At 51.7% G+C, this 20,588-nt stretch overlaps 6 protein-coding genes across 6 annotated transcripts; 3 read left to right on the top strand and 3 right to left on the bottom strand.

The window, feature by feature from the left end:
• Window positions 1-1,745: 1,745 nt before the first annotated feature.
• Window positions 1,746-7,572, top strand: JCM6883_003786 (uncharacterized protein; the record flags this gene model as incomplete). Its single annotated transcript, XM_076628757.1, has 18 exons — window positions 1,746-2,055; window positions 2,156-2,497; window positions 2,572-2,814; window positions 2,876-3,586; window positions 3,649-3,765; window positions 3,830-3,879; window positions 3,941-4,029; window positions 4,100-4,296; window positions 4,370-4,933; window positions 5,003-5,135; window positions 5,232-5,740; window positions 5,796-6,044; window positions 6,122-6,395; window positions 6,554-6,670; window positions 6,744-6,816; window positions 6,883-6,899; window positions 6,976-7,309; window positions 7,438-7,572. 18 exons carry the CDS (start codon window positions 1,746-1,748, stop codon window positions 7,570-7,572), a joined length of 4,464 nt encoding a protein of 1,487 aa, XP_076491493.1.
• Window positions 7,573-8,061: 489 nt separating this feature from the next.
• JCM6883_003785 (SGNH/GDSL hydrolase family protein) lies at window positions 8,062-10,093 on the top strand (the record flags this gene model as incomplete). The annotated part of the gene is made up of 5 exons (XM_076628756.1): window positions 8,062-8,743; window positions 8,807-8,906; window positions 8,965-9,144; window positions 9,207-9,911; window positions 9,976-10,093. 5 exons carry the CDS (start codon window positions 8,062-8,064, stop codon window positions 10,091-10,093), a joined length of 1,785 nt encoding a protein of 594 aa, XP_076491492.1.
• Window positions 10,094-10,423: 330 nt separating this feature from the next.
• JCM6883_003784 (uncharacterized protein) lies at window positions 10,424-10,931 on the bottom strand (the record flags this gene model as incomplete). Its single annotated transcript, XM_076628755.1, has 2 exons — window positions 10,424-10,747; window positions 10,818-10,931. 2 exons carry the CDS (start codon window positions 10,929-10,931, stop codon window positions 10,424-10,426), a joined length of 438 nt encoding a protein of 145 aa, XP_076491491.1.
• Window positions 10,932-11,143: 212 nt separating this feature from the next.
• ELP2 (Elongator subunit ELP2) lies at window positions 11,144-14,608 on the top strand (the record flags this gene model as incomplete). The annotated part of the gene is made up of 14 exons (XM_076628754.1): window positions 11,144-11,278; window positions 11,342-11,500; window positions 11,574-11,736; window positions 11,807-11,884; window positions 11,950-12,023; window positions 12,092-12,909; window positions 12,974-13,053; window positions 13,115-13,348; window positions 13,413-13,546; window positions 13,605-13,890; window positions 13,957-14,060; window positions 14,142-14,251; window positions 14,310-14,414; window positions 14,479-14,608. 14 exons carry the CDS (start codon window positions 11,144-11,146, stop codon window positions 14,606-14,608), a joined length of 2,610 nt encoding a protein of 869 aa, XP_076491490.1.
• A 184-nt stretch (window positions 14,609-14,792) lies between these two features.
• On the bottom strand, window positions 14,793-18,434 carry JCM6883_003782 (serine/threonine-protein kinase; the record flags this gene model as incomplete). Its single annotated transcript, XM_076628753.1, has 9 exons — window positions 14,793-14,957; window positions 15,025-15,159; window positions 15,227-15,580; window positions 15,654-15,732; window positions 15,798-16,103; window positions 16,171-16,366; window positions 16,432-17,523; window positions 17,592-17,674; window positions 17,743-18,434. 9 exons carry the CDS (start codon window positions 18,432-18,434, stop codon window positions 14,793-14,795), a joined length of 3,102 nt encoding a protein of 1,033 aa, XP_076491489.1.
• Window positions 18,435-19,011: 577 nt separating this feature from the next.
• JCM6883_003781 (uncharacterized protein) lies at window positions 19,012-20,537 on the bottom strand (the record flags this gene model as incomplete). The annotated part of the gene is made up of 3 exons (XM_076628752.1): window positions 19,012-20,297; window positions 20,367-20,397; window positions 20,457-20,537. 3 exons carry the CDS (start codon window positions 20,535-20,537, stop codon window positions 19,012-19,014), a joined length of 1,398 nt encoding a protein of 465 aa, XP_076491488.1.
• Window positions 20,538-20,588: the final 51 nt, after the last annotated feature.

Below are 20,588 nucleotides of genomic sequence, written 5' to 3'. Positions count from 1 at the left end.
CGTCCAGACACCATTCAGACCTATGTTTCAGCCGCTCATCACGCCGGTTCCCTAAATGTACGGATTCGGGAGTTTCTACCGTATGTCAGCCTCCCTTGTGAACAGCTCGCTGCGTGCTGTTCGCGCTTACGCTAGTAGTCCTTGGCGGTCTATGGTCCTGACCCCGCTTCCACCGAGACCGTCAGAGCCAAAAACTGAGACGCAGACGATCGAAGACTGATCCAGCGAGCGAGTTTTGCTGCAAAGAATACGGAACGGGCCGTCGAGTCAGTGCGATAAAAAGCAGTAGACTCTTGGATGTGGGATGTGGGATGTGGGAGCTATGGCGAAAGGCGCGTTTCGGTAGAAGTGCGAGACGGGAACTCCGTGTCAGCCGAGTCACTGCGAGAAACGACCCATTCCAGAGTGATGCTCATTCTTTCGCTCGGAGAGTACGGGATGGACCAGCTCGGACAGCGACTCGCCGTCGCCGCACAGAACTAGCGAGTTAGAGTTCGTGGCGGCGCTTCGATTGGCTCGCAGAAAAGTCAAAAGAACGGATGCAAACCCAAGCGAACGACAGCTCTCGCTTGCTTCATTCTTGACGCTAACTTCAACCTCCGATACTTGGAGTCTCTGCACCGACCGAAAGATTGCGGGACCGATATACGATGAAGCGCAAAAATTCGATATTGCTCTCGAATGCGACGATTCAGAAGTCAGCAAGCGAGCTCGTCCAAGTTCGGTCAAGAGACCCGACTGCTACAGAGTCCCGACATCGTTGTGCATCTTCAGTATCGCGAGTATCCATCAGCGACGGCGAATGCTTGCTACCTACGATTGAGATAGTTTCGCAACTTTGTGAGCGAGCTCAATTCGAAAGGTTCGAACCCCGTTTTCGCGCGCTACACGATTTTCAGCAATCTCGGACAGTGTCACAGGTGCTATGACCTTGATTGCCCGAGCTTGGTACGAGCTTGGTGCCATACTGCGATGGCGAAAGACTTTCGCATGTTCCTGCGATCTTCGAAAATTCGTGGTGGTGAGTGAGTCGTCGCAAGCTCGAGCAAACTCCTCGACATCGATCGCTGAGACGTCGGAGCTGCTCTCTGACATACTGATAGATTGCGACTACATACCTCGACGGCTTGGCATGCCCCGAGATTCCGTCGTTACGGCTCCGAGCTCAACGTTGCGAGATCGCTCCTTCGTCCGAACACTGACGGATTGCGTGCGTGTTCGGCTTGCGAAACGCAGACTGTTGCGCGTACCGTACTGTAGGTCGGCGACAACACTTGCGATTTGCAAGAAGGATTCAATTGACGAGTTCGCGTGGATCCGCCGAGCCTCCGGTTCGCAACTTTACGTAAAAAGCTCGAATGCTTCATTATCGCACGCTCACCGTAACGCTCTTGTTCGGAACAGAGCTCAGAAGTACGATACAGATTCGTGGAACAGAGCGGAGGAGTCATTCTCGAATGGTCTGGCCTAGCGAAGAGTTTCGATCAGTTGTTGTTTTGCGATTTTGAGAAGGGAAGAGGCGGGCATTTCGGAGCAGAATCCCCCGTCCAAGTCCGAGAGTTACGAAACTTCGATCGTTGGTTCGGTCGAGGGAGAAATTGACTTTTTCCGTGAAAGTTGAACGAGCTTGACTGTATCCTCTGTTCCCGCCATTCCTTCACCCATCGCCGCTCTTCTGACAAATCGAGACTCGACCTACGACACTTCTTCACTCCGTTCGACCCCACCTTCCCCTCTCCAGCTCGATGGAGAAACCTCCAGCTTCCTCCGCTTCCTCTTCGAGCGATGATCAAACTCGCATCATCCAGTCAAACGAATCCAAGGGCTTCACGAGCGAACATGAACAAGTCTTTGGAGCTCCTGCAACCCGTAGCAAGACTCGTCTCGACCACTTCTCTCCCGATGGGGAGCTTCAACGAACGGTCTCTCGACAAGAATCTAGGATGACCAACACGACTCAGGACCCGTTCCAGGATGATTTCGATTTCGAGAAGCATCTCAAACAGATCCTACGCAAAGTAGACGACAAAGGAGTTGCGACGAGGCAATTGGGAGGCAAGTCGATTTTCCCACTTCTCCCTCTCTTTCGAGAGAGAGGGAGCCTTCCCTCATCGGTTTCGACGACGGAATTAACGATGCTCGTTCCATGTCATAGTCACGTTCAAGGATCTCACTGTGACGGGAGAAGGTAGTGGACTCGCCTACAACAGTTCATTGAGCGGAGCTCTCACGGCCATCACTCGACTTCCGAAAGCTATCGCCGCTCTCCGTCACCCGAAGCACAAGACTATTCTCAACTCGTTCACTGGTTCGATCCGACCAGGAGAGATGCTACTCGTACTCGGTCGACCCGGAAGTGGTTGTACTTCCTTCCTCAAAACTCTCGCAAACGAAACCGATGCGTTCTCTGGCGTCAAGGGAACCATCTCTTACGACGGGCTCACTCCCAAAATCATGCACAAGCAGTACAAGGGAGATGTCGCTTACCTTCCCGAAGGTGAGCCTCTCTTGAGCTTCCCAGCGAGTTCGGCCTCCGAACTGACTGACACTTCGTCCTTTTCCTTGCGATAGACGATGTTCACATGCCTTTCCTGACCGTCAACCAAACTCTCACCTTCGCCGCCGCCACTCGTGCTCCCGCCAAGGACGGTCGTGTCCACTCGAGGAAACAAACTATCGAAGGTCGCCGAGACGTTCTCGCTTCGCTTCTCGGACTCAAGCACACTTACAACACCAAGGTCGGAAACGATTTCGTTCGAGGTGTTTCCGGAGGAGAGCGCAAGCGTGTCTCGATCGCGGAACTGCTCACGACCGGTACGTTGTTCCTCCTCGTCGATGAGCTTTCTCCAACATCTGACATAACTCGCTTGATCAGGTTGCAAGATCGGATGTCACGACAACAGTACTCGTGGTCTCGATGCTTCCACCGCTCTCGAATACGCTCGCGCTCTCCGTATCGCTACCGATGTCGCCAACCTCACGACCGTTCTCTCGATCTACCAAGCCGGAGAGCAACTGTACCAACTCTTCGACAAAGTTTCGGTCATCTACGACGGTCGAATGGTCTACTTCGGTCCGATGGGAGAAGCAGTCGAATACTTCAAGAGCATGGGATGGGAACCTCAACCTCGTCAAACCTCTGCCGATTTCCTCGTCGCGTGTACCGATCCTAAAGGTCGATTCCAACGCGAAGGATTTGAAGGTCGAACTCCTCAAACCGCCGCCGAATTCGAAGCCCACTGGATCAAGAGTGAACTCGGAAAGCGAAACGTTCAAGAAGCGGAAGAACAACTTCGAATCTTGGCTCCCGGCGAGGCGAACGATCAAGTCGAAGCTTACCGTGCGAGTGCTCACGCTGAACACGTCAAGAGGGCCAGCAAGAAGTCTCCTTACCTCATCTCCTACCCGATGATGGCTCGTCTCGCGATGGTTCGTCGTTATCAGATGCAAATGGGAGATATCGGAACTCTCGCAATTGTTACGATCGCCGCCGTTTTCCAAGCTCTCATCATCGGATCCGTCTACTACCCTCTTCCCAACGATACGTCTGGTTTCTTCTCTCGAGGAGGTGTCATGTTCTTTGCTAGTGAGTCGACTTCCGTTTCGCCTCATTTTTTCCGAGCTGACTTTGACGTTTTGCACGAAAAGTTCTCTACAACTCGTTCACTGGTATGGCCGAAATCACCACTTCTTACTCTCAGCGTCCCATCCTCGTCAGGCAAAGGTCCTTCGCCATGTTGCGTCCCTCGGCCGACATGCTGGCGCGTGAGTCCTCATTTCGTTCTTTGCTTCGCCGCTGAACGGGTCGCTGACTGTCTTCTCTCTGCAGTCACACTCGTTGATCTTCCTTTCAAATTCGTCACCACCGTCGTATTCGATGTGCGTCCTGCCCTTTCGTTCCAGCTTCGTATCAGCGATTGACTCTCTCGCGCTCTCACAGATTATCCTCTACTTCCTGTCTGGTCTTCAACCCTCGGCATCTCAGTTCTTCGTCTTCCTCTTGTTCACGTTCCTCACTAACTTGACCATGTGAGTTACTCTCTTTACTCTCAAGCTTGCACGCGGAACTGACTCGATTCTCCCCCTCATTCGCAATTAGGCTCGCATTCTTCCGTATGCTCGCTGCGATCAACCGACGGGAAGCGAACGCTACCATGATGGCCGGTCTCGGAGTTCTCATCGTCGCAATTTACACCGGTTACGCAATTCCTCGACCCTCGATGAAAGTCTGGTTCCGATGGCTCTCGTACGCTCAACCGGTTCCTTTCGGCTTCGAGGCTATTCTCACGAACGAATGTGAGTTGTCCTCTTCGCATAGTCACCGCTGCTGATCGGGCTCGAGCTGATTTTCTTGTTGGTCCCTTTCTAGTCCGTACTCTCAACGTCCCCTGTGTTCAACTCGTACCTTCAGGACCTCAATACGCCGGTATCGCCGCCGCGAATCAAGCTTGCGCCACCGCTGGAGGAATCCCCGGTACCAACCTCGTTTCGGGATCCGCTTACCTTCTCGCTCAATACGGTTACAAGTGGTCTCACACCTGGCGCAACTTCGGATTTATCTGGGCCTACTACATGTTCTTCCTCGCAATTGCTCTCATCGCCACCGAGTATCAAAAGGACGAAGGCGCTGCTGGAGGAGTCATGGTCTTCAAACGAGGTCACGCCCCGGCGGAACTCGTAAACGCGATCGAAACCCCTGGAGTTCAAACCGACGAGGAGAACCAGACCGAGAACCCTGAAGCGCTTCACGACGTTTCCGAGGAGGAAAAGGACAAGGCTGCTGAAACTCTTCGAGCTGCGACCGACATCTTTACGTGGAGGAACGTCAACTACGATATCACGATCAAGGGAGAGCCCAGGAGGTTACTCTCTGATGTTTCAGGATACGTCGTTCCCGGTAAAATGACTGCGCTCATGGGAGAATCTGGAGCTGGTGAGTGAAATCTTTCTCTTTTCTCGTTTCCTGAGCGAGTTAGCTCATCCCCATGTTCGTACTCTCTAGGTAAAACTACTCTACTCAACGTCCTCGCTCAACGTGTCGATATGGGTGTCGTCACGGGAGACATGCTCGTCAACGGAAAACCTCTCCCGATCTCGTTCCAACGTCAGACTGGATACTGTCAACAACAAGATACGTGAGTACTGAATTCATCGAGTCATATCCGCTGTCGGAACGAGCACCGTTTCGGCGTAGTTCGACCTCTTTACTTACCTTTTTCGGTGGCGAACAGGCACATGGCGACTACGACGGTTCGTGAGGCTCTCAGGTTCAGCGCGGAGTTGCGACAGCCCCGTACGGTTCCCAAGGCCGAGAAACTCGCCTACGTCGAAGAGATCATCCGACTTTTGGAGATGGAAGCTTACGCCGAAGCTCTCGTCGGAGAAGTCGGAATGGGTCTCAACGTCGAACAAAGGAAACGTCTCACTATCGGTGTTGAACTCGCTGCTAAACCCGCTCTCCTCGTCTTCCTCGATGAACCGACTTCCGGTCTCGACTCGCAATCTTCTTGGTCAATCATGCTTCTCCTCCGAAAACTTGCCGATCACGGTCAAGCTATTCTCGCGACGATCCATCAACCTTCGTCTGAACTCTTCCAAACGTTCGATCGTCTCCTTCTCCTCCAAAAGGGAGGAAAGACCGTTTACTTTGGCGAACTCGGCAAGAACTCTCACACTCTCATCGACTACTTCCACGCTCGTACCGACAAGCGATGCTCCGACTCTGATAACCCCGCCGAATGTGAGCCGATCTTTCAATCTATAAAATGGCGCGAGCTCACTTCTTCTTTCTTCAGTTATCCTCGACGCGATTGGAGCTGGTGCTTCCGCCAAGGTCGACAAGGATTGGTATCAAATGTGGAACGAGTCCGACGAGGCGAAGAAGATTCAGCAGGACATTGACCGTTATCACGACGAAAAATCCGGAGAAGAATCAGCCGCCGACAAGTCTCCCGATTCTGGTCGCAACTTTGCCGCTTCGCCCTTGACTCAACTCAGGCTCGTTACTGCTCGTGTCTTCCAGAACTACAACCGCGATGCTACCTGTAAGACCGTTTATTTTTCGTTCAAGACACTTCTCGCTCAGAAAAGTTGACATCTTCCCTTCATTCCTTCCTCGCAGACGTCGTATCCAAGATTATGCTCAACATCTTCGCTGGTCTTTTCATTGGTTTCTCGTTCTGGGATTCCCCCAACGACATCTCTGGTCTTCAAAATCGACTTTTCGCAGTCTTTATGGCTGTCGTCCTCGCCGCACCTCTCGCTCAACAACTTCAACCCAAGTACCTCGCACTTCGTCAACTCTATACCGCTCGTGAGAAACCGTCAAGAATGTACTCTTGGCCGACTCTCGTCTTCTCTTCGATCGTTGTCGAAATTCCTTTCAACATCCTCGCGTACGTTTTCTCCCGGCTGTCCTTTTCCCTAGTCTTTCGTCGATACCCCGTAACTCGGCGGTGTCCCGTACCCTCGTCGTATGCGCGGGTTCAGTCGTTTTGCTCAATTTTCCTACTGACACCGAAATCTTCGTTTTGGATTTTCTCCTCTTTCGCAGCGGTACCCTCTTCTTCCTCTGCTGGTATTACACAGTCTCACTTCCTAGCGGTGCCAATCGCGCAGGTTTTGGATTCCTTGTTTATTCTGTTCTCTTCGAACTTTACTACGCTTCCTTGTGAGTTCCCCTCTTTCTACATCTCTTCCGCTGCGTGAGATTGACCGTTGACCCTTCGTGACTGTTCCCTCAGCGCGCAATTCGTCGCTTCGTTTTCGCCGAACGCGATGGCCGCCTCGGTACTCTATTCGTCGTTCTTCTCCTTCGTGAGTTCTCTCTACTTTGCTCAGCTCGAGAGATTTTCGCTGACGCGCGAGCCAATCCCCTATAAGGTCATCATTTTCAACGGGTAAGCCGCTAGCCCCTCTATCGTGTCTGGGAAGTCGAAGAAGACTGACCCTAAGGCTTGTTTGACGGTTTTTTAGAGTTGTTCAACCTGTCGCCCAACTTCCCTACTTCTGGCGCAGCTGGATGTACCACCTCTCTCCCTTCACTTACCTCATCGACGCCCTCGTCTCGAACGCCCTCGGAGGAGTCCAGATCCGCTGCAAGCAAGATCAATTCCAAGTTCTCAACCCTCCCGCAGGCGAACAATGCGTCGAATGGATGCAATCATATACGCAGATGGCAGGAGGTTATGCAGAGGTCCTACAGAACGGTGGCTGTGGATTCTGCCAGTTCAGGTCGGGTGACGAGTTTCTCTCGACCGTCGGAATGTCGTACTCTCACCGATGGAGAAACGTGGGCATTTTATGCGGAGTTAGTCTCGCTCTCTCTCACTACCGCTCTCTGCCTTGTCCCTATCGCCACGCCGCTCCCCCTCTTCGCTGTCTTTCGCGACCAACGACGAAAACTGACTCTTTTTGCTCTTTTCTCTCGAATCACAGTACATCGTCTTCAACTTTGCCGCCGTCTTCATCTGTACGTGGCTCTACAGCGAAGTCAAATGGGGTAGCTTGTTCACTCGCAAGAACAAGGCGAAGAAGAATCAGAAGAAGAACGAAAAGCTCGCCGAAAAGTGAAAACCTCGAACCTCGTCTCGCTCTCGTCTCTCGGAATAGATTATCTTCCCCTTATACTACTATTACTCTTACTTTCTCTCTCTTGGTCTCGCACTCTATGACTTAATCGATCCCATTCCTTTCGTACTTTCTCTCGTCAAATTTTGTGTATAACTTTTTCCTTCATGGAACGCCTACCTTGTAGTCCTGGCAATTGATCAGTCGAACTCCAACACGCAGAGAGTGAATGCTATACTTTACACTTCCGGAATTGTCAAAGTAGGCGCGAGAAAATTAGCGGATCTCCCGTGACTTGCTCATCACACCAAACTCCCCTCGCTCTCGCAACCGGCTATCTACGATTCACGCCTTGAACAGAGCACGACGATAGCGGACGAATCTCTCTGATCCAACTCATTTTGGAGCAAACTCTCACGACACGTCCTTGGCTCTCATCTCTCTCCCGCTCTAGATCACCAACCTCCTCTCCTCCTCTAGACTGGCGCCAGGATGCTACACAGACGGCGGCAAGATGCAGACCCCCGCTCATCACCTCAATCAGCCCATTCTAGTCGCCCTTCTTCTTCCCAACTCTTCACAAACTCTCCCTCTTCGAAATCCTCTACTCGCCGGACTCTGTACATAATCGGAGGAGTCTGTGGTCTATTCTTCATCCTTCACCTCCTCTCATCACCTTCTTCGACGTCTTCTTCGTACGGTCGAGGTCGATCTCTCCCAGGGTTCGGAAGTCGGAGTGGATTCGCCCAATCGCGTAGAACAGACGCACTCGTGAGGAACGCACGTAAGCAACGGGCGGCGGCGGCGATCTCGCACGGAGGAAACGGTGGATACGGACCAGCGAATTTCAGTGAACCTCCTCCTTTCACTTTCTGTCCGACCTTTGGACCTGGAGACGAGCTAGGGAGCGTGTATGGAAGGGAATCAATCTTGAAGACGAGGGCGCACGTTGGAAGTTCGGAAAGAGTCAGGAGGGTCATCAAGAGAGCGATGGCAGGGTTACCGATCACGATTGGAGTTCTCGGAGGAAGTGTCAGTAGTTGTCACGGATTGGATGCGACTCAGGCGCATCCGTTGGGAAACCCGATTGGACCGAATTGTTACCCTCATCGAGTCTTTTCCTGGCTCAACGACGTTTTCCCTCATCCGGCGAACGAATTGACGAACGGTGCTCGTGCGTTTTTCCTCCTCTCTCCGTCTACATTCCTGCTTGATGCTCATCCTCGTCTGTTGTCAGTCCGTCGAACTGGTACTTCGTACTTCGGTTTCTGCTCCGACATGCATTTGCCTGATCGAGTCGATTTGGTCATCGTCGAGTTCGACACTGAAGATCCTCAGTACGTTTCCTTTTCGTTGCTCTACTTGCATCCAATCGCTCACAGTTGCCTCTAACAGCGATCCCACGACACTCTCGACTACCGATCTCCTCGTTCGATCTCTCCTCCTTCGACCTGATCAACCTGCAGTCATTCTCCTCGGTCACTTCTCGCCGCAGATTCAGGGAGAACGTGGTTTCGCAGGACCCGAAGTATGGCACAGTGCTGTAGCCCAGTTCTACGATGTTGTGCACCTCAGGTTAGTCCGCTCGTTTCATACAAGCATGAAGAATCGTCCTAACGTTCTTCTTCTCTCGACAGTGTCAAAGGTCTCTTGTACGAAGAGTACCTCTTGAACCCTCAAAAGGTTCGACAATCGTACTTCCTCGATCCTATCCTCGCCAACTCGAAGGGTCACGAAATCCTCGCCGATACTCTCATTTCCTACCTCGAATCTGAAATCTGTCAAGTTTGGGACGCCGCCGCTCTCGAAACCGATCTCGCCGTTCTCATCGGGAATAACCAACCCGTCTCTCCTCTCAACCTCGGTGACGATTACCCTTCGTTACTCTCTGGCAAAGGGTTGAGGAAAGCTTCGGACGCTGGAGTCGACGGAGAAGACGCCGATGGAAAAGCTGGACGATCTCGTTCTTCGTTCCTTCGAATCCCTCCTTTCCGCATCACCGACAAACCTCACGAACTCGCCCATTTCCGCGAGATCAAACCTCATTGCGCTTCGGCGAACGATCTCATCAACCCGTTACCTTCCTCCGTTTTCGCCGGATCTGGATGGAACCCGATCGCCCCGAGACCTGACGATGAAGACGAAACGCATTATTGGTACACCGACATGCCCGGTTCTCTGCTCAAAGTTCCGATCAAGTGTGGTGCGGGAGATATCGCAGTTTATTACTTGAAGGGACCGGAAGCAGATGGATGGGGAACGGTATTATGTTGGGTAGATGATAACGTAGAGGGAGCGGTAGAACTCAAAGGAAGTTGGGATCGAGACTACGGACAACCTACGTGAGTCTCTTGCTCTTTTTCCATCTGTGCGAAATTTCACTAACTCGATACCCTCTCGATATAGCGTCACTCAAATCGATCAAGGAGTCACCAAAGGACCTCACTACGTCGTATGTGAACTACAAGGTCAACCAGGAATTGATCACGCTCGATTCAAGCTCTTCGGAGTTTTTGCAACTTAGAAGAATCGGATCACAGTGGGAAGAGACGTCGGGCAATCACGAGCTGGGAAAGAGGTCACTGGAGACAAGGAAGGGGAGGAAAAGAGTGCATCGACATCACAATTTATCTGCTCGAGCTTCTCGGAAAATCTGTTCTGCATCTTATTTTTTTGGTTTGGTCTTCTCTCTCGTCTCTGTCTCGCCGTATACACCCCTCATCTTCAGTAATTAGAGCACATTTTGATACCCTCACTATGTCTCGCCGAGAAACGGAGAGAAAGTAGAACGATTGATTACGGTAAAACACAAGCAACAAATCACGAAATATGAACGACACAAAGATTCACCTCTTCAAGCCTTTTCCTTCCCTTTACTCTTCTTCGACTTTTCTCCTCCTCCTCCTGACGATTTCTTGCCTCCCGTCGGCAGGACTACGTTGCCCGAAGTCGTTGAATTCGTCGTCGCCGGTTCTTTCTCTTTCTCCAACAGGTTCTCTTCGTCGACGGCGTAATCCATTGGGTTTTCGAATCCTCTCCTCGCTCGAGCGATCTCTTCCTGCATGAACAAGAGTTCTTCCAATCGAGCGAGTTTCTTGTCGTCGTTTCGAAGCGCGAAACGGAAATCGTCCAGTTTCACTTTCCCCCTCGAAGCCGCGATCCGAGATGCTTGCATACACTGTCGGTTGACACCCTCTCTCCACAGTCAATGTTTTGCGAACACGAAGCTGAGGAAGAGAGTGACTGACGATGTCCGTGATATGATCAATCACGAGTTCCTCCATGACTGCGATTGTATCTGGTGCCGAGTTGTAATCATCTCCGAATCCATACATCATTGGTCCCACTGCGATTGCTGGCATCAGTGACTGGAGAGACAGGGAGGGAGTTGAGAGAAGGAGTCGACTTGCGATCCTTTGCAAAGAGACCCTTCTTTGTAAGTTTCCGATGTTGTACCGCTCCCTTCGCTGTACTTCCTCCAGCATCCTTGTTCTGTGACATAATCGAGTGAGAGTGGTTGGAACGAAAGAAGCAACTTTCGTTTTCATCTTGAATTTGCTCTCTCACCTCGACGATGACCTCGACCGCTCGAGTAGAGCCACTATACATCTCAGCAGCCGCTTCTCGTAACAACGCATCCGCGTCAAGGACTACAGATGGTCTGATCGCGTTCGCTTCGGGACATTTAATCTCTCTTTGGAATTCTGCCGTGAGTCTCGCTTCTGAACTGTCTGTGTCCTGTAGAAGGCTGATGAAATGAGAGAGGAGATAGAACGACACACACGAGGGAATTCATACGACTTTGACGGGGCATGGAGCGGAAGTTTCAGCGCTCAAATTCTCGAATCTCGATCAACATATACTCGTCTCCGGAGATAGGAAGGGAAATGCGAAGCTATGGAGACAAGAAGGAGAATCGATCAAGGGTACCGTGAGTGTTGCCTGTTCTGACCACACATCGTTCGTATGAGGACTCACCGTTTTCCTTTTCTACGCGAAAATAGTGGAAAGAGCTAGCTTCTCTACCTAATGTACACTCGGGATCAGTTTCTGCAGTAGAAACGCTCGCCTTGTCGTCAGAAGGAGGCGAGAGCAAGTATCTCGTTGTGACAGGAGGATCGAACGCGAGTATCAAGGTCTCCATCGTTGATTCAGCTACGGGTCAAGGTCAGTCTGGCTGTCTGGTACCTCCAAAGGTTCGAAGAGTCCCTCTGACTGACGCTGCTTTGGCCCACAGCTGAACAAGTGCAGAAGATCGACTGTAGAGGGAAGATTCCTCTTGAATTGGCTCTGAGCTATTTGCCCCAATCGAAAGGTATGTACCTCTTCATCGGCTCGTCGTGCATGAAGTTACCTCGCTGATTATCGGTTCTCGTCTAGGTCTCGTCTTGGCTGTCGGAAGCACCGAGAACCGAATTCAACTCTATACTTCTCCCTCTGCTTCTTCCCCTAAAGTGAGCAGGATTCGTTCCTCAGTCATTTTCTTAGGGCATTGACTGGAAGAAGCGATCGTATGCTACAGTTCACGAAATCTTTGTCGCTCGAAGGTCACACGGATTGGATTCGCTGTCTCTCCTTCACAACTCCGATCCCTTCCTCTGCCTCGCCATCCTCCTCAACCTCGACAACGAACATCGGCTACGATATCAACCCTGGCGAGGTGCTACTAGCTTCAGGAGGACAAGACAACTATATTCGATTATGGCGATTCACTCGACTTTCTCATTCGACCACTACTTCGAAACCCGCTCCTGCGAACGGACTGTCGGCACTCGATGAGTTGGAGAAAGCGTTAGCCGAGAAGGATCCGTCAGTTACGTCGACGGCAGGAGGAGGGAAAGAAGGGGAATTGAGGGTGAAAGCTCACGATTTCTCGATCGAGGGAGACGGAGAATTCAGTTGTGCTTCAGAGGCAGTCTTGTTGGGTCACGATGCGTGGGTCACTGGATTGAATTGGGCACCCTCGGATACCTCAAGGTCGTCATCTTCGACAACGAACCCGGGACTTCGACTACTTTCAGCCTCGGCTGATCGATCGATGATTCTCTGGACTCCTTTACAGACGAACGATCTCACAACATCGGCAACTTCGACCCTTTGGACATCTCAACACCGATTCGGAGAGTTTTCGTCCGTCACGAATCTAGGTTTCTTTGGCGCTCTTTGGGGAAAGGACGCAAAGACGGTTATGGCGAGCGGATGGGGTGGAAGTTGGCACGTTTGGGATCAGAAAGACGAAGAAGGAGCGGAATGGGAACCGAAAGTCGCAGCGACGGGACATTTGGGCAAAGTTTGTCAGGTTGTTTGGGAGCCGGAAGGTGAATATTTGCTGAGCGCGAGGTGAGTCAACCCTTCTCCTTTGTCGCAGCCATCATTGATTCTGATCTCTCTCCTCGTGAACCAGTCATGACATGTCGACGAGATTGCATGCTCCTTGGCGGCGACAGTCTGGAAACGATGGAAGGCTACTCGAGACTTGGCACGGTGAGCTCTTCTCTGTCCCTCCCGTCTTCGTGACAGTAGCTGATATATTTCTCGATTCCAGAACTCGGTCGACCTCAAATCCACGGTTACCCTCTGTCCTCCCTCTCTTTCATCGATCGACTACAATTCGTTTCCGGAGCGGACGAGAAGCTCATCCGAGTCTTTGATGCGCCTCAGAACTTTGTCGATAGTCTCGACAAGCTGAGTAAGGTGAAACTAGCGGGAGCAGTTGACAAACCTCGACCCATGGCTGCGAATGTTCCCCCTCTCGGTTTATCGAATCGAGCTATCGCCTGTAAGTTTTGCATCGATGAACTTGTCAAGCTCTTGCTGATCGTACATCGGTGTGAGATTCACAGCTCAAGCCGAGGCGGATCAACTACCTCCAGCTTCGAATGATCCTTTCGAGGCGGTCGCTCCCGTCAACTTTAGCGTCAACGAGCAACATCCCCCACTCGAAGAGCAGCTGCTTGGATCGACACTGTGGCCAGAGGTTCGTTCGATTCTCATCTCAGCTTGTACCGCTGATCCTGATCGTGCTCGATTCGCAGACTGAGAAACTTTACGGTCACTCGTTCGAACTCGTCGCACTCTGTTCCGCTCATCGATCACCACTCATTGCTTCCGCCTGTAAAGCAACTCTCCCTTCACACGCCTTGATCCGGCTGTACGATACACGGACTTGGCTGCCGGTTCGAACTGAAGGAGGTATCCTCGAAGGACACAGTTTGACGATCACGAAACTCGAGTTCAGTAGAGATGACAAGTGGCTGCTCAGTGTCAGTAGGGATCGCTGTTGGAGAGTGTATGAGAGGATCGAGGGCGAAGAAAAATTGGGTACGTTCTCGTTCTGTCTCCTTTCTACCTTCCGCCGCTGATCAACTTCTCTCTCATGATGTACAGGTTATCGACCGGTGGCAATGGAGAAGGCTCATGCTCGAATCATCTGGGATGCATGCTGGAGTCTCGACAGCTCATTCTTCGCAACCGCTTCGCGTGACAAAACGGCAAGCTACTCTTTCCTCGTTTCGCTGCCCGCTTGTCCCAGCGACCGAAGACTGACCTCGACTCGTGCTCCCGTACTATAGACGAAGATCTGGACTCGAGCATCGTCGAATTCAGGATGGGAATGCAGCAAAACGCTCAAATTTGACGAGGCGGCGACCTCGATTGCAACGACTTATCTTCAATCTCAACAGTGAGCAAACTTCTGCTCAGAGGGGGAGAAAACATCAACTGATAACCTACTTCATCAGATTGCATCTCTTATCCATCGGACTCGAAAACGGTCAGATCCATCTCTACACAAGTCCCGTTTCTGCTCCCTCCGATTTCTCGCAGCTTTCTATTCTCGATCCCACGTAAGCACAACTTGCCTCTGTCCTCGGTTCGCTCAGGCTGACCGTCCGCTCTCTCGATTTCCAGAATCGCCCACGTTCTCGCCGTGACGAGTCTCTCGTTCTGTCCAAAGCAAGATCTAGCGCAAGACGTTGTCGCAAGGTTGGCGAGCGGGAGTGAAGATAAGAGCGTTCGGATCTTTGATATCAAACTGTAGATGAGGAAAACTATTCCGGTTTGCAAAGTAAGAGATGATGAATGAATGCAGATTAGGGGATGCGAAAGAGAGGTATCAAAGTAAGAATGAAGGGTTATCGCAGTGCGAGAGAATGCGCGAGAATTAGTAGGAAAACGATGAGGATGAAAAACGAAAGGAGACGGTAAAGAGAAGCGATGAGAATCTAGACAGAAAGAGATCTAGCGAAAGAGGATCCGAAACCGTCACTCCTGAGGGTCGAGCGACCTCGATAAGTTCCAGCATCGTTCGCTTTTCCGAAGATGTCGCCCGATTGCGAAAGGTCAAGTCCTCTTCTCGGATCGTAGACTTGTTTCTTAGGTCTCTTAAACTACAGGAGCAGGTAGCTCAGCAGCTTGCAATCATAGACTAGTGAGAGACGAGATCTCGAGACGTACAGTCCAGTTCTTGAATCCTTGAGATTTGCGAAGTTCGAGAAGTTGATCTCCTTCGGTTGCGTGACGAAGCATCGGATCTCGAGTCGTATCAGGAGCAGGCACTCCTGGAGCAATCTCCGGAGCAGGTAGAGGAACCTAGTTGAGCAGACGTTGAACGATCAGTACGAGGACCCCCGTTACGGATCATCCGACACCGACTCACAGCTTCGATGTCGTCCTCAAAGTACCTCGTATCCGTCTCGCTACGAAGTTGGGGCTGGAACGGAGGAGTCTCGAGGTGCAAACGAGCCCAATCGATCCCTTTGAACCACGGATGATTCTTGATTTGATCCGCTCCATCGTTCGTGACTCCTGCGAGCTCGGTCGTAAATCCTCCAGGCCCGGCGACGTTGAGGAATCCGCTGCGTTGACGTTGGATGACAGAGTTGGGTCGATTGTTTCGACGTGAACCGAGTCGATCTTCCTTTTCGCAAATCAAGGAGAGGATGAGATCTTGAGCTTCACGGGAGACACGTGCTTTCGAGGGGAAGCGGAGGGATTGTCGCCAGTTCAGGATCTGCAACGAGGGAGAAGAGCGATGTGAGCACGAAAGGAGCTCGGACCGCAAATGAGCGAGAGGTTAGGCTCACCTTTTGTCGAGTTTGTTGTCTAGATTTACTGACGAAGGGAGGGTAGCCGTACAACATCTCAAACATGATCACACCGAGACTGAGATCAAAGCAAGAGCGACATTTAGTAGCCTGAACAAACTTTCGCAAAATCGTCAAACTCACCTCCACCAATCCGCTTCGACTCCATATCCTGTCCCGCGCAGCACCTCAATCGCCATATAGTTATTCGTCCCGACTACCGAGTAAGCTAGGCGTCTCCTCTGCTTGTCGCGCCATCCGAGAACGCTTTTCGGTCCTTCGTTCTCGTTTTCGTCGGTATCGGGTCTGGGAGGGTCGAAAGGAGGATGATTCCCATCGACAGCGCGAGCAGCTCGAGAGCGATGAAAGTTGTCTTCGAGGTCAATCCCGTGCTTGTAGAGGAGTTCACGTCGATGAGAATCGAAATAAGCTCCATCGTGAGACCAATGGCTGTTATCAAACGAGTACCCCTCAATTCTCGGCACGAGCGTAAGCGTGAGGAGAGAAGAAGACGTACAAATCGGTAGAGAGTCCAAAGTCACTGATTGCGATGTGACCCGATTTGTCGAAGAGGAAATTGTCAGGTTTGACATCTCGATGAATCGCTCCTAGAACTTGATGAGTTTCTTGTAAGGCGAGAACCATTTCCGCGATGTAGAACTTTGCGAAAGATTCTTCGAACGTATCCTTTTCGATCAAGAGCGTGAGTAGATCTATCGAACCAGGATTGTCAGTCGACGAGAACGCTGAGACGGAGAACGGGAAGAGATTGACTCACCTCCACCGAGCATGGCATCCATAACGAGATACAGATGATCTACATCCTGGAACGAATAAGCGAGTCTGACCGTCCACCTCGTCGAACAAGCCGCCGACGCCAACAGATCCCTCTCCGCCCTGATATGTCCCTCTTGTCCTTTCCTCAACATATCCGACTTCCTCAACTGTTTCATCGCGTACAATTCTCCACTCCCAGTTTCCCGAACGAGGGAAACGACCCCGAATGCTCCTCTTCCAATCACTTTGAGTTTCTTGAAACTTCCAACGTTGACTCGAGTTCTCATGTCTCGTAAGTATTCCGTTTCGCTGAGCTTCCAGGCGTTTCGAACTTCGGCTTTCTGATCCTCGCGAAGGTTGAGCCGACTCAGTTCTTTCTCGAGGAGGTGTTTTCGGGTTTCGCGAGAAGGGGGAGTTTTGAGAAGAGCATGGTATTTCGTTTCGAGGTAGATCTTCGTAGAAACAGCTTTCTCGATCGTCGTGAGGGAGGGAAGGAACTTCGCCGGAAGAGAGAATGGATCCGAAAGGGAGAAGAAACCCGAATCGTCGGCGTCGGCGTTCGATTCGTTCGAAGTGAGGAGGAGGGAAGAGGTATTCTCGTTCGTGTCCCACGAGAGAGGTACTCCAGGTCGATTGTAGCCATGAGGAGAAAACTTCGTCGTTCCAATCACGACGGTTCGAGGTGCGGGAGGAGTTTCGAGTTGAGGAGGTGGAACTCGAGGGAGCTTTCGTGCTTGTTGGAGTTGTCCTGGGAGCGGTCTGATCGTGTCGATTGATTCTCTAGGAGTCTGGGAAATGACGATTGTATCCCCGGAAGTCGATCTCGCGAGAGGAGGAAGAGGTTCGAGGCGGAACGGGCTCGACAACGGTGAAAGTTTGCCCGAATCGTTCTCGACAGCGACTCCCGTATCGATACTCGTCTCCTTTTCACCTTCGACGACAACGTGGGAGAACGCGGAATCGGGTAATCCGTTCGTTACTTGAAGAGTTCCGGGTTCTTGATCGACTTGTCGTTGAGCCATGACTTCGTTGATTCCGATCGCGGCTTTCGCTTCTCGGACGGCTGATTTGATTGGTTTCGCCCAGGAGGGTTCTGGCAATCGAGGATTGTCGGTAGTCAGTGGAGAAGAGGGTAAAGCGTAAGCGATGAATGAGACTGACGGCCTAGTTTCCCTTGTTTGTCGAGATGCCACCTCATCAACAAGGCTTCTGCCTGTTCTGCGTCACTCGCATGAACCAGATGACTACACAGCACGATCGGCAGTCAGTAGAATCCAAGTGTTCTCTAAAGAGAGAGAAACGAAAAACGAACGCGAAAGCTCTCGGTTCCCCAATCAGATCTTTACTAACCCTTCTCTTCTCCCTCTCCCTCTTCCCCTCCTCCTCTCCCTTCGTAGCGAATGAGATCCCTCCCTGGATCGGTTCCTTACTCCCTACCGGTCTACTCGCGATCCCTTTCCCGATCCTCTCCGTCCTCCCCTTGATCCTCTGTTCCTCCTTCGCTCCTTGTACCCTCGTATTAATCTTTGAAGGGGAATAGAACCGACTTCCAGTTCCGGAAAGGATATCCCAGAAACCGGAATGGGCGATTAAGGGGGAGGAAGATTGAGCTAGGGGTACTTTCGTCGTCGTTCGCATTGAAGGCGGTAAGGTCGGACGAGGGAGATCGGGAGCATATGACAGAGCGGGGGCAGACGGCGGGGATCGGTTGGAAGGTGAGGTCGAGGAGGAGGAGAAAGGGAGAGGAGGTCCCTGCGTTGCGGGGGACGAGAGCAAGATCGAACGAGGGAACGGGAGGTCCGGTAAAGCTTCTCGAGTTACAGCGTGAGGCGTAGCAGGAGGAGAGTTGGAGACGAGTTGAGAACCGGTAGGGAAGAAGAAGGTGGATCCTCCTGCTGGCCGGGACGCTGGAGAAGCAAATCCTCCGCCTCGAGGGGGAGAGTAATCGATCCATGTCGGTGGAGTTGGTGCATTGGAGCCTAGTGGATCTTCAACCGTAGCCATGCTCGAGTTTCTGGAGTGAGTGAAGGAAAGGGAGTGAGCGAATGCGGATCGAAAAAGATCGAGATGAAGCAACGGACGCGCGAGGGGAGGGGAGGAGGTGCTTACTCGATCAAGTGTTGATCTTACGTACTCCTAGTTGGACGCGTCGTTTAAGATGTGGGATCGACGTGAGAGGAGAGTCGAAGAGAGGTGATGAAGTGATCGAGAGGAGAGAAATTTTCGGAGTCGATTGTTGAATCAACTCAGGCTCGAAGGCGTGTGATAGAGGCGTAGATAGTCCAAGTCGCCTCTGCAAGTCCCTGTCGAGAGCTTGAGGGAGAGACGAGATGGGTGTCGGGGTGATCGGGAGAAGGAAGTGAGGGTCGAAGAGCTCCAGGAACCGTAAGCTGCATACAACGAGACACCTAAAGTCTCTTGCGGACCACACAGCCCGTTCAGACAGAGAAGAGGTGATCTAGAATAGACAGGAGAAAGAACCGACAAACGAATCTGACGAGAAAAAGACAAGTTGAGACAACAACAATTTTTCGCGAGTAACTACAACTTCCGCCTCTGAACGAACCTGCAGAAGTCCCCACTACACGCTCTCCTGACTCTCCTCGAAACCACCCCGCGAGACTTGCGTTTCCTGACTTTCAAACTCTCCGCCTTCCGGTTCAGTCGAAACGGTTTCTTGACTTTCTCCCATATCCACTTCAGTATCCTGACTTTCTCCAAATCCTCCTCCTAGCTTTACGACGGCCGATGTGTTCTCTTCTGGATGGTGAGAGTTAGTTGAAGATTGAGTCGAAGAGAAGGGGAAAGAAGAAGGAGGCGGAGATAATTCGTCCTGACGACTCGGTGAATTATTGACCGAAGAAGTTGGCGGTACTGGGGAGGACGTGAAAGTCGGTACAACTTGACTTTCCGTATCATTCTTCTTCTGTCGTTTCCCTTTCCTCCTCAGACTATCTTGCTCCGACGTTCCTTCAGCTGCCCGTTTCTTGTTCCTCGCTTCGAGTCGTTGTTGCCTCTCTTGTTGAGAACTGATCGGTTGATCCGAGAACGGTAGAGGGGGTGGTGGTGGGAGGGCCGAGAATGAAGCTTGGGAAGAAATCGGGAACGAGGAAGAGTTTTTGTTTTGGGAATCGGTTTCTTGTGAGGAGGGCGCACTGGAGCCATCAAGGAGAGGAGCGTCGAGAACGGAAGGTAGGACGAGAGAGAAGGTTGTGGTGGCGGGAGCGAGAGTCGTCGTGATTGGGTGGGAGGCGGAGAAGGGGGAATCGTGTTTGTGTGGGAGGAGAGAGGCGACATGAGAGCGAGAGGTATTCATCATCGAGGGCTCGGGATCGGCGTCAGGATCGTGGGATTCGGTGAATGAGGTGCCGTGTCGGAGGGAGAGCATCAATTCGGTTGCGTGGAAGGCTTGATGATCCGTTTCGAAACCGGAGAAACTCGATGCGTTATCCGGTTCTTCTGCCGCTCCTTCGACGACAGTATCTACGGAATCTTCTCGAGTGTTGGAAGGTGGTTTCGAGGGACAAATCGCGAGGTAAGGGACTTCTTGAGGTGGTAAATCGAAAATCGGAGATGGAGTCGGTACTGATTCGAGATCATCGTCCTCCTCCTCCTCCTGTTGACCAGCACTCTCTTTGGGTTGTTCATCGACAGGTTGGAACCATTCCAGCGTTTCCCATCTATCCTTCTCCTCGATTTGTTCCTCGTCCTCCTCGATTCGATTACCCTCACGCACTTTTTCAACTACCGCTTGGGTCTTTTCCCTCTGACGTGCTTCCGCTTGTCTCTTGAATGGATTGTCGGTGAGATTCGCTAGCTCAGTCGAGGAGTGGAGAGGTCGAGATTGAGCTGCTTTGACAGCGGCATCTTTCAGCCAGAAGAAGGGAAGTCAGCGCGCGTAGACTGCTGGAGTATGTGATTTAGTAGTGTGCTCACATTGTAATCTCGTCTTCAAACGGTGTTCAAACTAATGAGAGAGTGTAAGAGCGGGTTCAAGATGAGAATAGAGGGAACCGGAACACTGACCTCTTTCGCTTGTGCGGCTCGTTCAGATGGTGTAGGTGATGGAGTCGATTCGTACTCACTCGAGGAAGCTCTCGAACTCATGACATTGGACGAGGTCAAGTTGAGTGAGAAGGAAAGATCGGTTGTCGCGTT

The sequence above is a fragment of the Sporobolomyces salmoneus genome (assembly GCF_050403485.1).
Source record: "Sporobolomyces salmoneus JCM6883 DNA, S_salmoneus_JCM6883_v1_ctg2, whole genome shotgun sequence".
NCBI classification, from domain to species: domain Eukaryota; kingdom Fungi; phylum Basidiomycota; class Microbotryomycetes; order Sporidiobolales; family Sporidiobolaceae; genus Sporobolomyces; species Sporobolomyces salmoneus.
This window is presented reverse-complemented; position numbering and strand designations above follow the sequence as displayed.